Genomic DNA, 17,075 nt, shown 5'->3' on the forward strand with positions numbered 1-17,075 from the left:
TTTGATGAATTGTAATTGTATTTTTGATAATAAAAAAATTGTTTCATAACTTTTCCATTATATGTTTGAGTGTTATGAGTGTTTATCTATAACTGCATAGATGTTTGTCTACTTCAGGTGATGCAGTTAAAATTTGAGAGAGATTCACATTTGACCTTCCATAATGGAGTTGTTTGCAAATATATATATATATATATCTATCTATCTGGGTACCTGCATTCAAAGCTGGGGGCCCGGGTTTGATTCCCGGCAGAGACATTTTTTCGGCATCACCAATTTTTCCAAAGGGTAGATAGCTCTGGGGAACCTTGATTTAAGCTATGCCTACCATTGTTCTCTTCATCCATTTCTTTACACAATATATATATATATGAAAGACCCACATTTATTTCTTTAATTTCTTGAATTTAGAAAGCTTATGGTAGATACAAAGAGAGACTCTCTCTCTATTTTATTTGGAAAATGCATGATGTTGATTCTGATTTTGTTGGTCTTTGTGGGGGTATCATTTTTTGTTATTTGGTCAAGTAAATGGATGTTCAAGTTTTTGTGGTCCATTGCTAGAAATTACAATCAATTTCAAATGAAGCCTAATCAAATGCAAGTCCTCTCATTAAAAGTTGTTTTGCATTCAGTTGCAATTTGACTTTCTTGCAACACCGCATCATGCTTGATTTGGGGACTTATGATTGAATTGCAATTGAACATGAGTTTCTGGCAATGCCCAACAAGGGTTTGTAATGAAATCAAGATCTCTTTTTTTTTCTTGGTAGGATGCTGGTGTTCAGGAGGCTCTGATGAAGCTCATCTTTACAGACCACATGGCCTCATCTCTCAAGCTGCTGGCTATCAAAGGTGAGTGCTTTGCAATTAGTGTCTTGGCCCTGTAACAATAAACTTAGCGATTGATTGTGAGGCTTATATTTATGATCAATTCCATTGATATTTGTGTACATTCAATCATAGAACTCAGCCCAGTGATCATCACTAAGCTTTATGTTATAGGGCCTTATCGCTTGACGCTTTTCAGACTTGATTCTGCAATTCGCAAATGAAAATGCCTGTGGAGTTCATCCATGTAATTGGGTAAAAGATTCCATGATTTATATCATGAATGAGGCGTAGAGGGTTTCTTTTTAAATGGAGAATGGTATTACTGGTTAATCTGGGATTTTACACCCCTGTATGCACTATTATGGACTAATTGTCATTTCCAAGTCCCTCAGAAAGGACTTTCAGCCATTGGATCCTTTGTTGATTACTAGCTAGCACTCTTGCTTTCTTATCACCCAATGAAACCCTAAGCACATTTTTGCAAATCTGACAAGTCTTCGTTAAAATAAAGATATGTATATTGTTTTTCATTAATTCAATTATTACATGTATTCACAAAATACTCTGAAACAAGGGCTGATATTATTCCATGTATTTCTTTAGTTAGGTGTACACTAATACTTGTTTGAGGAGAGCAAATTTGTTTTCATCATACTCCTGCTTTCTTTGGCATCATGATTGTATCCCCTTCTAAGCTAGTCTATCCGGCATCCAGCATGCTAGTCCCAAGCTCCGTAGTAATGTCCAGACCTGTGTTTTCCCCTACCATTCTAATTTAGTTCACTTTTTAATGTCTAAATTTAATGATGATTCACCTCCTGCAGCCCTGGACAGTGCCACCAAGTGGCAGGTGGGCATTGAGAGATTCCTTGGGGTACACCAAGACTCTGATAAGGAGGGCCCATCAGGGTACCAACGGATGGTCAAGTTCCTTCTCTCAGAGCAGACTGTCCGGGTCGTGACTGCTGCAGCCGTACTTCTAAGCAAGCTTCACCTCTATGAAGTCTTGACCAATCTGAAGGAGGTTTCAGAAAGGTATGTAGATATGACCTTTGGTTTTTTTTCAGAGGCCAAGAATGTTCAACGGGGATGCCAGTTTTCAGAAAAAAATCTAACTTCTAACTTCATTCTGACCTTGGGTGCTATATTTTTAGGCCTTCAGAATACAACTCTTGAGATGTTATCAAAGTCGTTAGTTGGGATCATTATTTCTGGATTGGTTTTCTTGATGGAAGTGCAAATGTTGAAAGTCAAGTTCTTTGTTGAATATGAACAAGAATCCTCGATAGATTGCAATGTTGGGCTTCATCATTCCTTGGGAGGGCTAATAAATGGTATTCAACCATTTATATCTTGATAATATTCTCTATTCCTGAAAATCTATCAATCTGAATTAAAATACACACCCACACTTCAAAACTCAACAAGATGTTATATCTCATTTCTACAAAGCTGTCTAATGGCTTGAGAGATTCCTTAAAGAAAAGTCATGAATTGAATTGTTGTTTCAGCATTGCTGATCAAGTGCCAGCTCTAGAGGCAGAGATGGAAGCCAGTTCTTACGTGGGAATTTCACCAAGTAAAAATTATTCTAATCCTGCAGCGTGTCATGAAATGAGAAAAATGGGAAAGTATGAATATTAATGAATGAATTGGTAAAATGTATTTGCCATGGCTATGGAAGAAGTATTATGAAACACATCATTCCATAGAAGTGAGGTCTAAAATTCTTGTTTAGACTAGGTTTGAACCTAGGTTTGATCATCAGAATGCCATCTTACAAAGACCCATACAAAGCTGACAAATAGGTATGTATATTCTGGAGGGAATCCTAAAAGAAATGAATTGTTTTGCTGTTCCAGCATCGCTGATCGAGTGCCTGCTCCAGAGGCAGAGATGGAAGCAGGCTCTTATCAGGGCAATGAAGAGAACGCCGAAGAGGGCGATGCCAAAACCCAGACAGAAGCTGTGGAGGAGACCATTGACACCGTTGATGCCAGTAGCCTAGAGGAGGAGAGGATGGATGGGGACGCGTCATCGATCAGCTGTGGCGACGTCGACAAGGTGATCGGGCTCCTCAGTGAGCTACTCAAGATCATCAGGACTGCTCCTCAGTCAATTGTAAGTGTAGACCAGTGGTTGCAGGGGAGATGGCTACTCATTTGGTGCATGGCTTAGAAGACAATTTGAAGAGGAACTTCTGTATGGCATTTCATACAAGGTCATTGTTATAAAGACAAGTTTTGAAGACTATCTGAACTGCCATTCAAACAGTACCTTTTAGGTATAGACAAATGAGAATGTGGTTGATTATCTTACATTGCATTATCATTTTAAAAATTGCCTAAAAATTGACATTTCCCACACATTGATTTTTTTTTTGTTAATTGAATTAAATTACAGCAATTTGATTGTACAGTCAAAGTTTGCTCATTAATTGCATTTAGTATGACTCATATTTTTGAGCCTGAGTCATCAATAAACAAAAACACTGTGATGTGAAAAACAGCAGAGGGATCAGAAATCAAAATATTTCATGTCTGCAGTGAAACAGGAGGTAAAATGATCATATCCCATATTACTAAATGTGATGAATATTTTCTAATTTGATAATGGTAGATAAAATTCTTGTTGTGGTGTGATGAAAATTTAAACATTTATTAGTAAAGTTAACATATATGTTACTTTGACTTTTACTCAGGTTCAACCTCAAACCAAGCTACCATTCTTCCCTACCTCTGTGACAATCAACAGTCCACCAGCACCAGATCCATGGCCTGTTATGTGCCATATGTTCAAACACAGGTATAGTCTTTATTCTTCTTGTTCAGTCCCACCTATTGTAGTCCCACAAAATCTTTATACTGTTGTTTCATACCTGTGTATCCTTGTGTTGTAATAACTGTGTTAGCATGCTCTTGACCAGCTTCAGTAGACAAAGAACAATGCTCTCTAGCATAAGTGTCCCGAAGAATGCGGATATTCTATAAAACAGTGCAAAAAAGAGGAGTTATTTGAAGAGGAAGACTGATTCAAATCATTACCCTGCTACAGGGTGGCTGCTATCCCGGTGCACTTGCATCGTAAGGAATAGCTATTTCTGCCAGGTACCCATCTACTACTTTGGATCAAATGCAGCACAATAGCTTTTCCTACCTTAATAAAGTAGGTGATGCATGCATCCTGAATGTTTATTTCAAATACACTCTGCTAAAGCCAGGGTAACCAGATGAGTAGAGACAATAAAGTGCTATTTAAGCAAGTATAAGTATAATCATTATTATTATCAGTAGTATCCTGTTATGTAACAAAGAAGCATGTACTATTATGAAAACATGATGCCTTTAACATGTCTTGTTCATTCAAATATAAATATTCATTTTCCACCTTCAGAAGTCTGTTGGAAAGCCTGCTGCTCCTGCTCTCCTGTCCTGTCACGTCATCCAATGAGACATTGAGTAGTATGATCAGTGAGATCCTGACCGATGTGCTTGACCATTGGCCAGGTAAGCTGGACAGTGTCAATACTAATACTCCTGGGTGGTGGATGAAGTAGCTTTTGGAAAGGAATTGTCTCAAAGGATGTACATTACAATGTATCACAATAACATGTTATTCTCAAAGGAATTATTAGTATAGTGTCTTATGGCTAGATACAGATGCCATGTTGTCATTTCATTTTTTTTGCTCTGAGTCATCACTTTTTGGTAGAATGGGATGGGTAATGTTTGGAAGAGGGGAGGGGGTCAATTGTCATTTTTCATAGTAAGATTAGAGCGGTCCATGAAACAGAATATATAGCAATTTTGAGACAATCAAATTTCATACCGCCCCCCTCCCTTTCAGAATCCAAACTCTATTGTATGTTTCGCACCACTGTGTTGCAACTTCAGACCTGACAATCTATTGCCAATGATATATGAATGCGATGTCCTTGTAACGCTGGCAAAAGAGTGTATTTCTACCATAACAAATCAAGAAAAGATTTCAAGGTCAAACATGAATTTCTATGGTAGGAGACCTTCCTCACATTTGTACATCAAATCTGAGCCACATCTGATTCGATCTTCACTGTAAAATAAAATAGTTGATACTTACATTGCTTAGACAACTTGGGCTCAGCCTTTCAGAGTAGCCTCCTTCTAGGTGTCCATTTGCATTTCTGTTAATTATCTTCATACAGACAAGAGATTCTTTATGAACATCTATGAAAAATGTATCTTCATCACCACCATACAGGTCTCCTGTACATGTTCACTGAAGTTGAAACTTGCAAGACCCTCTTCCAAGCACTCACAAGTAACTATGACGATGAGGAATCCACTGAATTTGAAACCAGCCTTCAGCAGCTAGGACTCCGCCTCGTCTACACCTTGAGTGCACTACAGTTCATTGACCTTGTCAAACAGCACCGTACGACCTCCAATGACCTCTTGACCCGGGTCGAGAACGAGGGAGTGCTGGGGGCCTTGAGTGGGGCGTACATGATGGCGGGGAGCAGCCTTAATGGCAGGCAGGCCTTGGCTAGGGTGTTCTGTATGTCTGATAATCTGGAATGTCTTCTGCCTCTAGCTCACCTCATGGAAACAAGAGATGCAGGTAAGAATTTGATTTGAAAAAGATTGTTAAGTGCACAATTAAAATGTGTATAGTTATTACACTACAGTTTTGTGAGCTTTGAATTTTAGAATGATGCTGGATTGTCATTATGCAGTCTTAATTTACCGAAACTTAACATTGCAAGGGTTAAGGATGGCATATTCTAAGCTTTAAAATTGACTTTTTGTGTGATTAAACATGATAATGTCTATCTGTATGTCTACTGATTTGAACTTACTGGGCAACTGACTGTTCTGTAATAAAAATATAGCTTTATGTGTGAACTGATAATGAGGTTTTCCTTGCAAGGTTACTTGAAAAATTGTTGCTAAAGTTAGAAGTAAATCAAGTGCATTGGTTTTTATGCCTTCCCTTATCCAGGAGATGAGAAAGTTCTGCTGACCAGCAAGAAGACTGCAACCTATGGCTACGCAGCCCAGCTACTCACATTTGTTGTACAATACTCTGAAGACATTCCATTCATGCATAAGAATGTTGCTGCCCTCTTAGAAAGCTGCACAGAAGAACACAGTAAGTTTCTGTCTTTTACCACCATTGATGTGTGTAAAGATAACCCAGGCGCAAGTATCCGTGTTGGTAGTCGAGTTTGGTAGGTCCAGTAGTTTGTTGGTTAAGATCCGTTTTACCCAGCATATGAATGTTTTTCATAATAATAGTAATAATATGTCCATTTATATAGCGCAGTTACTATGTGCATATACTCAACTTCGCTTCGATACTTGGTATCATATTATTATCCTGGCTGTAGCTGAGCTGCCATATAAATAGGCGCTAAAGTGTTCAAGGAAAATTCTTAACAGGTATCCATTCACCTCACCTGGGTCAAGTGCAGCACAATGTGGATAGATTTCTTGCTGAAGGAAATCACGCCATGGTTGGGATGTGAACCCACGACCCTCTGTTTTAAAGTCCGGAGACTAATCCACCGGGCCACAACGTTCCACATACGCTTATACATAGAAATGCTTTATTCAAAGCAGAACTTGGAAGAAAAATATATGGGTAAGATAGCTAGGGTTGGAATATCATTGGAGGTAGTTCATATTAATTTACATTATAGTAAAAATGTTGTATTTAATGCTTACATTGTTGTCAGTGGCAACTTCCTATGAAACTTTGATTTTGAATAGTAGTTGGGTATGTTAACATGGTAGGTACCAATGACACGAGTTCACCAGTAAGTTAGTTTTATACTGTTGCTCGTAGCATTGTTTACACTACAAGGAAACGGCATATATAACACCAAAACAGTATTCTGGTATATGACTGTATATGTAATTATAAACAAATATTTCATGCAGTATTGAGAGGCTAATCAATATTCCTAATGTTCACTCCCCCCTCTCTCTGTCTCTCTCTTTGATCTAGTTGTTCACAAGTGGGTGGAGCCTTTGAAGACAATCAAGCTAGATGCTAGCTGCATAGGTAGCATGGTTGAATACCTCAATCACAACATGACCCAAATGACAAGTAATCTCACCAACATAGCTCCTGGGATCCTTACATGTCTGAGGACATTGCTTCATGTAGTTTGCCCACCGAAGGTCATGACTGAAAAAGGTAGGATTCTGAAAGGGTTATCACGGGGGTGACACAACACTTGTGCCTGCGATGATTGCTCTGCTTCTAAGATGTAGGGTTAGGGTTGCAATAGGGTTATATGTTCTGTTTGGGGTATGGGTATAGCATTTAATGCAGCGCTGAAGTTAGTCTTTGACCAAATGCCATGGAGCCATCACAGGTGATGTGAGGTTGTTAAAAGTCAATTAACAAGAAAGCTGACGAGAATGAAATAGAAGAAAATAAATGTATCAAGATGATTAGGGATATGGAAGTGGGTAGCAGATTGTGATAAGGATAGCGTTTATTTTCTGAAAAACATAAACAATGGCATTTTCTGAAAAATAGAACAGAGAGTCAGAAAGAATGAAAGATATTTCATGTTGGTTGCACAATTCATCAGTTTCATATGTAAAATGCATTTTACCTGTTTTTCTCTTGCTTTTACCCAGGATTACAAGTTGACCTGAAGTACAAGGTTGCCACAATGCAGTTGTTTACATCAGGAGCACTGACTGCTTTCACTACTTGTATGAAGGTATGTGCGTTCTGTCTGTCAAATCTATATTATTTCCATTTGAATGGGAAAAAACACCTCTGTAACATGTTATTGTTTTTCCTTCAGATTTTGATTATCCATTCAAAATTCCAATTCTTGGTTGTCATTGACAAATCTTGTCAAATTTATTGATTGGTATTATGGGGGTGGGGGTCGTGGTATAGTGGTTGAGACTCCTGTCTTTCAATCGGAAGGACGTGGGTTCGATTCTGAGCCATAGCGTGTTTTCCTTCAAGAAATTTACCCACATTGTGCTGCACTCAACCCAGGTAAGGTTAATGGGTATCGGCAGGAAGTAATTCCTCAAAATGCTTTTGTGTGCACATAAGTCTGTTGATTTATTTGCTTTATTTTCAAACAAGCAAAGAATTGCACATGTTACATGTAATATTTCACATTACCCAGGTGGATGTAGTAACTTGTTGTAAGACCATTTCCCACTTCTCATACTTACAGAAAGTGTCTGATTACATGCTGCGTCCATGGCAACAAGGGATCAGTCTTGCCAGTGGCCACACCCATATGCTAGAGAGCATTGTTCTTTGTCTACTGAAGCTGGTCAAGAGCATGCTAACACAGTTATTACAACACAAGGATACACAGGTACGAAACAACAGTAGGGGAAGGCGGGGTAAGTTGTGACAGTTTTTGCTTTTTGCATGTTAGAATTGATGTGATTAATAATCTTGTCGAAATAAGTACCTTGCCTTGAAATTTAATTCTTCTGAAATATTTTCCACCTATATATAACTTTCTATCCCCACACTGAAAGTCACCGTGACCTTTGAAAAAAACGATGTCAAATGGCTCAACTTGCCCCATATATGGGGTAAGTTTGAGCCACCTTCTGGGGTAAGTTGAGCCACAAAAACTATGTACAAAATGTATGGGGGAGAACCAGCATGTCAAAAAGTCTTTTCACTTGCTAATTCTATATAAATACTAACATCCTGTAAAAGGAAAAGAGCAGTCATGTAAATTTGCTCCTTTCAGCCTGCATTTCAATCGATTTTTATGGTTTGTTTGTTTTTTGAGATACATTACCATATGAATTACCATGGCTCAACTTGCCTCATGCTGTTTGGCTCAACTTACCCCAGTCTGAACTTAGTGCGATAATTTTGTATCCACACATTTATTATGCATCCATCATATAAAAGACTATGACAAGAATGAAGATCCATACCTGGACTAATAATGTTATTATCATGTCTTTATTATATTTAAAGACGTGTGTGTTTATAAAGCACTTATCTATTTCACACTCTTTTTTACTTTTTTGGCTGAAATTCATATTTTTCCCTCTTAAAAACTACTTTTTGTTTCAAAGTTGGAAACAATGTGGTGGGGTTAGGGGTTATGCTATGGGTCATCAATACATGACACCACCACAATGTCTGACTCATTCATTATTGGCCTGGGGCTGGTGGCTCAACTTGCCCCTATGCTCAACTTACCCCGCCTTCCCCTATAAAGATTTTGTGGGACTACAATATGTAAAGCATGGATGAACTTTGTGTTCAATTCTTTTATGAGTAATATGTATGCCTACTATTATCCATAACGGGAATATAATTTTTCTGATAATTCACTTGTGTAGTGTCTACTTCTGTAGTTATTTATCAACATTAATTCTACTGGGTACTCAAATCTATTTAAAAAAAATATTTTTTTCAACTTTTTATTATCTGTTCACTTTGCAATAATGAACCAGATACAATTTACATGCTTCCAATACTATAACTTTGCTTCTTAACCCTTTTCGAGCTGTTGTTGCAATCTTGCTGTTTCGTACAATTACATTCAGCAATGGTAATAACTAGATTCATCCACTACCTTCAAATTAGAGAAGCTAATAAAAGATAACACTTGGTTAACATCTATATAGTAATCATAAGTGTCAATGGAGCAGTATGGAAATCTTGAGTTGAAGAACATAACATGAAAACAATTGTCATTATTATCCCCCCAAACCTAATTTAGCATGCAAAGAGTTAAATGGATACATCTAAAATAGACTAAATACACTTTAATAGTTGGTGTGTTCCAGTTGGAATGAGTCCTTGTAAAAGTATAAACGCTTAGAAATGATTACCGTAAGTAACGGTGTATTAACTGCACCTTTTTCTCGCCGGGATAGAAGCAAAAGTCAGGGGTGCGGTTTATACACGGTGACGGGTCTGAGCCAGCCCGCCGTAACCCCTCCCGTACATGTACGATGTCTGCCAGTTCACAACACATCGAGTGGCCGGGCGTAGCCGCCCAGGCAATGTCGTTTAGAGGGGTATGAGCCGCGGGTAATGGGAAGCGATTATTACGATCTTTATTAAATATTGTCCATAACAAACGCACCCACCTTCATGACACTAATTTTTACTTTATTCTCGATTCAAAGTAGTGAAGTTCCCTGGCTAAGTTAAAAGAGACGCCAAGCATACTCGGTAATATTTTGTCACCGCTGAGCGAGAGTTGAGTGAGCTTAGAGATTGCGTTGTAATATGGTTATAGTGCGACTTAAGCTGGCGCTATTCAAAGTCCCGTTTCGCGCCAGCTTGTTTTTTTTCCTTCCTGTTTGCTTTTCATAAGATACCATGTAAACCATGCACGAGAGAGACGGCACGAAGCCACAAAAAGCAACTGGAAAAAATGTCTTTGTTTCTTGAACTTTCCTGTAATCCCGTATCCAAAATTCATGCTAAGACATCAAATTTCTGAAAGTGATTGTGAGGTTGTGATGCAAGAAATGTGAATGTTTCTTCCTCCTACGCTGGGAAAGACACAGATCATAATTTGATAAGATGTACTGGCATGACTGGTACTGTATCGTAGTTTGCAATGTAATGGCAGTGCTGTGTGTGTGTACACTGTGACTGTGAGGTGAGTGAGTGTGTAAGTGGCCAATATTGTCGGGACCGTTCTTTCTTTCTAACATTTGTAGATGAATTGATCAAGAACAGCAGATTTCCGCATACCGGTAATCTCTTTGGATACTTTGAAATCTTAAATTAGTCTTTGTTTCTTCGTACCTCAAATATGCATGAAAATGTGAGAAGAATTTTTTTATTTTTTATTTTTTAGTCCAAAGTTGGGGGTGCGGTTAATACACGGGTGCGGTTAATACACCGTTACTTACGGTACTTTACATTGTATGTGTGTTGCATATGATACCCCTAAATTCGGGTGATAAAAATCAATACTAAATATGCAAAGTCAGTAATATTACAGTTTCATCTCCAGATGGATGTAAGTTGACGAACAAGAGGAATTGATGATGTATACATGAGTGAATGTCATTTCTTGGGTGCAATGCTTTGTCATATCATATTAAAGTGTTTGGCATTCCATTCAAGCTTCCTTAATTCAGGGCCCTGTAGCACAAAGGTTTGTGATGAAGTGCCAATATGACCATCTCATTCTGATTGGTTCCTGGTCAGTATTTTGAATGGAATGCCCATGTAACAATCGTCTTGATTGGTCGTTCCAATTAACCATTGATTGCAAAGCTTTATGTGACAGAGTCCAGATTGATTTGCCTCCGTAGCAAGTCCAGGTCCCGACATCCTTATTTTCTTTTATCATTCTTATCCATGCAGTACTGTGATGAACGTCTGGTGAATAACCTGCTCCTCCTACACACCGTCATCTGTTCTGCTCCTACCAGCGGCATCCTTAGCAACACAGCATCCGACATTCAGATTGGTATCATTGACATTCTCATGACCTTCACCAAGCCCATGGGAGAGATCAAGGACCAGACAGAAGCAGGTAAAACCGATGGCTCCCCCCCCTATACAAAAAAAAATCCTCTGCTTTGTGCTTCATATGACAGGTATAATTTTCAATCAAGCTTGAGTAGTTCAAGTGAAGTAAGAATCAAGAAAAATGTGGGTGAGACTTCAAACACGTTGATTATTTCATGGAATTGTCCTATAAAAAAGTAGTAGTATAGCTTCTGCTAAAAACGAGGCAAGTCAATGCTACAGAATCCTAGTTAGACTATCAAATGACAGTAAACTGTCCTTTCTATCTACAGACATTGCCAAGAGTTGTTGGACTAGGATGCTGCACACATTGTTGGAGTACATCCCTTCAGCTCCCTTCGCCTATATTGGTGGTTTACAACTTCTCTGTGAGCTGCTGCCACTCCCACTACCTATGCAGACACAAGAGGTATGTGATTTACTCTTAAAGATGTGCTCTCAAAACCACCATAGTTGTAAATGTATTGTTTTAGTACTCCGTCTGTCAGGATTCCTATTGAAGGTGGTAGCAGATCTGATTTAATCCACCTCTTGTTCATATACTGTTACTTTATTTTTTTTTTGTAATGACAAAAGCTTTGATGGCCATGTGGCTCAAAGTCTTATCAATATTTATTCCCAGCATTTTCAGCTAAGCACACACTTTTGTTAGTATTCTGCTTCCTACAGAATTGAGGAATAATAAAATAATTGGTGATTATTGAAAATGTCATTCGTTCTGTGTATAGTAGTAGTAGTAAGCATCTGTTTGTCTCGAAAGATGATGGTGCAGCACTAGATGTTACATTTTCTAGAGATGTGTATACAAAAGTGAAGAAATAAATTCATACTTTCTTTAGTTTGCATGTTCCAAAAATTCACATGCATTTATTCCAATCAGGTAAATCCAACTAACCATCTTAAATCTAACTGAAGGGTTTCTATTACCCTGACCATTTGACAGTCCTGAAAATGACTCTTAGTAATCTTTCAGGAGTTTTTGGGGTATCTCTTTAAAGAACTGTTATCAATGTTTCAATAGTTAAAACCAACTCTTAAATCTATTCTCACATATTACAGAGTTTATCGGAGTTGGAGGTGCAGCAGGCCCTCAACCTCCGTCGTCTATGGAGCCTTCATCTTCACTCAGAGACTGCATCCATTCAGAAGATACTTGGACAGCTCTCCCTCTCCAGCTCCCCTCTCCTTCATCATTTCCTCAGGAGGTTCAGCTGCCAGTTGGCTGATGTAGCTAGCTCGACGGCTCTGTTGGTCATCAGGTCAGTTTAGTGGGATTATCACAATGTTAGGATTAGGTTTATTTGTTTGATGATTGTGAAACAGAGGGATATGGCTAGGTGTGCTCATAAAAATTCAAATAAGTAGAACAGATACCTCCATTGCCACTTCTTACACCTGCAATAGCACTGCTTAATGTCACCTTGATCACCATGTGTTAGACAAATAGCAATACGAAATGAGGACATCCGCCTTTCATTGCTACATTTTTACTTTTCATATGTGTAGTGCTAAGAAAATGGCGCATGCCAATCTCTGAACAGCGAAGGAACTGAATTGAGAGAGAAGGTGCTACTCAGCGTTCCGTATAATTCTACCTAATTCATATTGGTGTTGTTATTAGTCTGTTACGGTTAAGATTTTTATTTGTTTAGGAACCAGATGGCCAATGTTTGAACACATGTTGTCATCTCAGTGAGTGTAACCCAAAATGTCCTTTGTTCAGGAATGGTTCCATGACATTTGTTCCGGGGACATTTGCTCTGATGGAAAATCTGCACGATAATCCAAACATAAAACCTAACATCCAAAAACTAACCCTAATCTTTATCTAAACATTCTGATTCAAAAACTCCATGGCAATCCTAATTCTAAACCTATGCCCTCTCAGATATAAGACAAGGTGGGTGTTTCATAAAACTGTTCATAAGTTATGGCCTGGTCACACCGCCCGAGCGTTGTTGGAGCGGTCGTGGAGCGGTAGGGAAAGAGGGTCGAATTTCCACTCCACGACCGCTCCAACAACACTTGGGCGGTGTGACCATGCCATTAAGAGTGACTTTAAGAACATATGGTGATCCTTTCCTACGTGCTAAATCACCACCAGTGAATATGCCATTTACCACAAGAAAGGATCACCAGTCGTTCGTAAAGTTGCTCTTAACTTACAAACAGCTTTATGAAACGGACCCCAGAGCAAATGTTGTGTCACCGCAGGAATTATATGAAAACATACTAAACAAGTTCAAGCTCTTTGATAAATTCTCTTAGTTTTCCTGTTTTGTTTGTTCCAGGTCCTATCTCCATGCTCTGTTGTCATGCCTTGAACCCAGAGATGAAGGTAGTAACAAGGAAAGACCATGTAATGCCGATGCTGCTAGAGTCTTGACTCTCTTGGTCTATCTCATCTCTCAACCAGCCATCAAGGCAGCATTCTTACAGCTCTCAAGATCTAGGTAGGATGATGATGATGATGGTGATGATGGTGGTGGTGGTGGTGGTGATGATGATGATGATAGAAATTTAAGGTGTATATATTATCATATTTTGTCATCTAAACATTTATAAAGGAACACCATCACACACTCAACCTCATATTGCATTTGCCATAGTTAGATTCAAATAGATAGATAATATTCAGTAAAGATTGATTTAGATTAACAATAAAACATCAAGTCTCTTTTACTATGATGCAGAGTTGACTTAACAATTCATATTTTACTGATTACTTCTTGAATTTTGTTTATCTACTAGTGCAAAGGGTGACGAGCAGTTTGTTGGTGTGTTGCCACGGTTACTAATGTTATTGAATGAGCCTTACAGAGCATCTACCCACCAGCAGGCTCAAGAATGCATTGTGGTAAGTGACTTTTAGAGAAGGAAAATAATAGGAGCACATCATTAAGTTATGTAGTTTGATTTTATAGCAAGGATACGGGGGGGGGGGGGGGGTGAACATGTGTGCATAACATGGCAGGGAATGGTTGTTTTTATGAAATAATTGTATGTTGTGTCATGCATGCCAAAGTGGTTTGATTGGGGGTAATAGAACTGGGATCTATACATAATATCATTTGGCTGTTTATCATGAGATTAAATTCCTAAGATGTTTGGAAAAAGAATATGAGATGAGAAACATTCTCTTCATAAGAAGCATTGAACAGTATACAGTGAATATTCCTGAGTACAATTGTACAAGATTTTGCATAAGATGAAAGAAAGGTGTTCTATTCAATGAGGCATAGCCAAATTAAGAGTGTCTTTTATTCACTGAATGCAAAATATTGCACCATTGCGTGGCAAAGAATATTCACTGTTTGTGTTGTATAATGCTTCAGAAATCAGTGAAAATAAGAATAGTAGACTTTTCCATGGTCAATCCAAGGAAATGAGGAAAGGATTATTAAAGCCAAGAACCCCCCCCCCCACCCCCTGAAAGGCAGCATACGAAGCAGGCTATGGTGATGGTAATGGATATCTTTACTCTGTCACATTTTACATTTTGCAATCGACAGACCTTTTTGCAGTCCATCTGTGACCCTGAGATCACCCTCATGTCCTCCGAGACCATGCTGATGAATGAACATCTATCCTGCAGCCTGCCCTGTAGAGAGCACATGGACATGGTCTGCGGAGCATTGCTGGATCACGTCACCTGTCCTAACCATTCCTACGCAAGCATCCTCCCGGCTCTTCGCATGCTGACCATGCTCCTGGATCACAACTATGGCTTCTTCCATCTTAAGAGGTTAGATCAGGGTCCCATCTTACAAAGAGTTGCGATTGATCCAATCAATCGCGACTATGGATGGCCAGCACCGTCAACATCTATTATGCATGTTTGTTCAAAATATTTTCTAGCTTTGATGCACATCCATGCATTCATTGTTTTCTTGACATTTCACTGTGTTTCTCTTTGTTAACAAAGGACATTGTGCAAATTTCCTGTAGAAAAATTATGACACTGTTGGATTTCCATAGAGTTATGATTGATTGGATCAATTGGACCAATTGTTATGATTGATTGGATCAGTTGTAACTCTTTGTAAGACGGGACCCTGGGGCCTGTTTTACAAAGAAGTACGATTGATCCAATCAAATGTAACTCTATGAAAATCCATCAGTGTCATAATTTTTTCTACAGGAAATTTGCACAATGTCCTTTGTAAACAAAGAAAAGCATTGTGAATTTTCAAGAAAACAATGAATGCATGAATATACGCCATAGCTAGAAAATATTTCGAACAAACATGCATAATAGATGTTGACATTGCTGGCCGTCCATAGTTGCGATCAATCGGGTCAACCTCAACTCTTTGTAAGAAGGGCCCCAGGAGTCCTTTAACCCCACAACCAGATCTTGTACCCTCCACTGGACAGGTCTTGTGTAGTGACCCGAGAAGAAGAAGCTTGCATCTAGAATAGGGCAATCCTTGTCCAAAAACCTCTGGGTGTGAACAGATTTCAGTATTCAATGAGTTTGAGCTTACTCTGACATGGCTAGAGGAGCTGCCACAATAAACCTAGGAATATTTACAGTGTTAAACTTGAATTGACAAACTGCTACATTTATGATGATTGATTTTGGGGAGGTTTTTTTCCCGCTCATTGTTCATTGATTTTTGTCCAGAATTGTGCTTACAATTTTTTTGGACATATTTTGATCTTTAAGAATTTGATTTATCAAAAGCTTTTTCTAGCCGTTTGGCAAACAAGGACTTCATGTTTGGCACCTTATGTCCCATTTACTTCCTATACAAAAAGGTTGAAGAGGATTGTGGCACCGTGACAGAATAGCGTATTGATCATCCCCCATATATGTATTTTTGTTTAGGCATCATGTGTTCAGTATTTTGAATGCTTTTCTCCAAGCTTATGTGAAGATGTGTTGAAAAACAAAACTGTGTTCAGAGAAATGAAACTCATCGCTAGTATGTATCTGCATTTGACCATCAGCTCATTGGACAAGAGACCAGGAGCCTTCCACAGTCTCCTGGGTCGTCTTACAGAGGCATTCAGTCGGGAGAGCTCCGACTACCTATCCACCCTGTCAAACACTCTGGACCTGCTCCACCTCCTACTCTCCAGGGAGGGAGACCAGGAGGCCAGCATGGGGGAGGAAAGTGGAGCTGCAGGATCTGGAGGGTACAGGACACTGGCCATGGATGTCACGGAGCTTGGAGAGTCCTTGAGGTGGTCTGAAGATGCTGCGCATCCGCTGAGGAGGTTGGAGAAGATTCTTGTGGTATGTGGACTTGTCTTTTTTGAATGATAAATAACTAAGTTTTGATTAGTTAATTGTTATAACAAAGGAATGTTGAAAATTCAGTTGGTCAAAGGAGTGGTTTTATTAGTAAGTGAATAAGGTTTGAAACCAAGTTAATGCACTAGTGCCATTTGGCAAGACATTAATTTTCATTGTCGGCTCCTTGAAGACATGACACATTTTGGTTATCTGAATTACACATATTCATGTATTATTCAGTCTGGTCAATCTAAAAAAACTAAGGCAAAATGAGACTTCAAATCATGAAGAGTGGATGGGTGGTAAATGTTAATTATGTCAGAAGTAAACTATTTTGTTTTACATCAAAATTTGATGCTCATGAGATAAAAGCAGCAAAATTTACAACCAAGTATTTTATAAAAAATGAATTATTTCAGTAATGATGACAAAGTGAAAATCTATTACAATATCATTCATAAATGTATTCTTATATTGCATACACATCTTACATTCTTCC

General features: G+C 38.6%; 1 protein-coding gene across 1 annotated transcript in view; it reads left to right on the plus strand.

Annotated features, from left to right (window-relative positions):
* Positions 1–17,075, plus strand: part of LOC121407769 (protein virilizer homolog) — a 54,164-nt gene that overhangs the window by 22,939 nt on the left and 14,150 nt on the right. The window contains exons 9-25 of the mRNA XM_041598966.1: positions 774–855; positions 1,659–1,869; positions 2,697–2,955; positions 3,536–3,639; positions 4,228–4,340; positions 5,074–5,433; positions 5,815–5,964; positions 6,823–7,014; positions 7,467–7,552; positions 8,030–8,176; positions 11,167–11,338; positions 11,607–11,743; positions 12,394–12,593; positions 13,626–13,787; positions 14,086–14,191; positions 14,847–15,079; positions 16,288–16,576. Of these exons, the coding sequence (XP_041454900.1) occupies positions 774–855; positions 1,659–1,869; positions 2,697–2,955; positions 3,536–3,639; positions 4,228–4,340; positions 5,074–5,433; positions 5,815–5,964; positions 6,823–7,014; positions 7,467–7,552; positions 8,030–8,176; positions 11,167–11,338; positions 11,607–11,743; positions 12,394–12,593; positions 13,626–13,787; positions 14,086–14,191; positions 14,847–15,079; positions 16,288–16,576 (3,003 nt within the window). The remainder of the gene's footprint in view (positions 1–773; positions 856–1,658; positions 1,870–2,696; positions 2,956–3,535; positions 3,640–4,227; positions 4,341–5,073; positions 5,434–5,814; positions 5,965–6,822; positions 7,015–7,466; positions 7,553–8,029; positions 8,177–11,166; positions 11,339–11,606; positions 11,744–12,393; positions 12,594–13,625; positions 13,788–14,085; positions 14,192–14,846; positions 15,080–16,287; positions 16,577–17,075) is intronic.

The sequence above is a fragment of the Lytechinus variegatus genome, chromosome 2, assembly GCF_018143015.1.
Source record: "Lytechinus variegatus isolate NC3 chromosome 2, Lvar_3.0, whole genome shotgun sequence".
NCBI lineage: Eukaryota > Metazoa > Echinodermata > Echinoidea > Temnopleuroida > Toxopneustidae > Lytechinus > Lytechinus variegatus.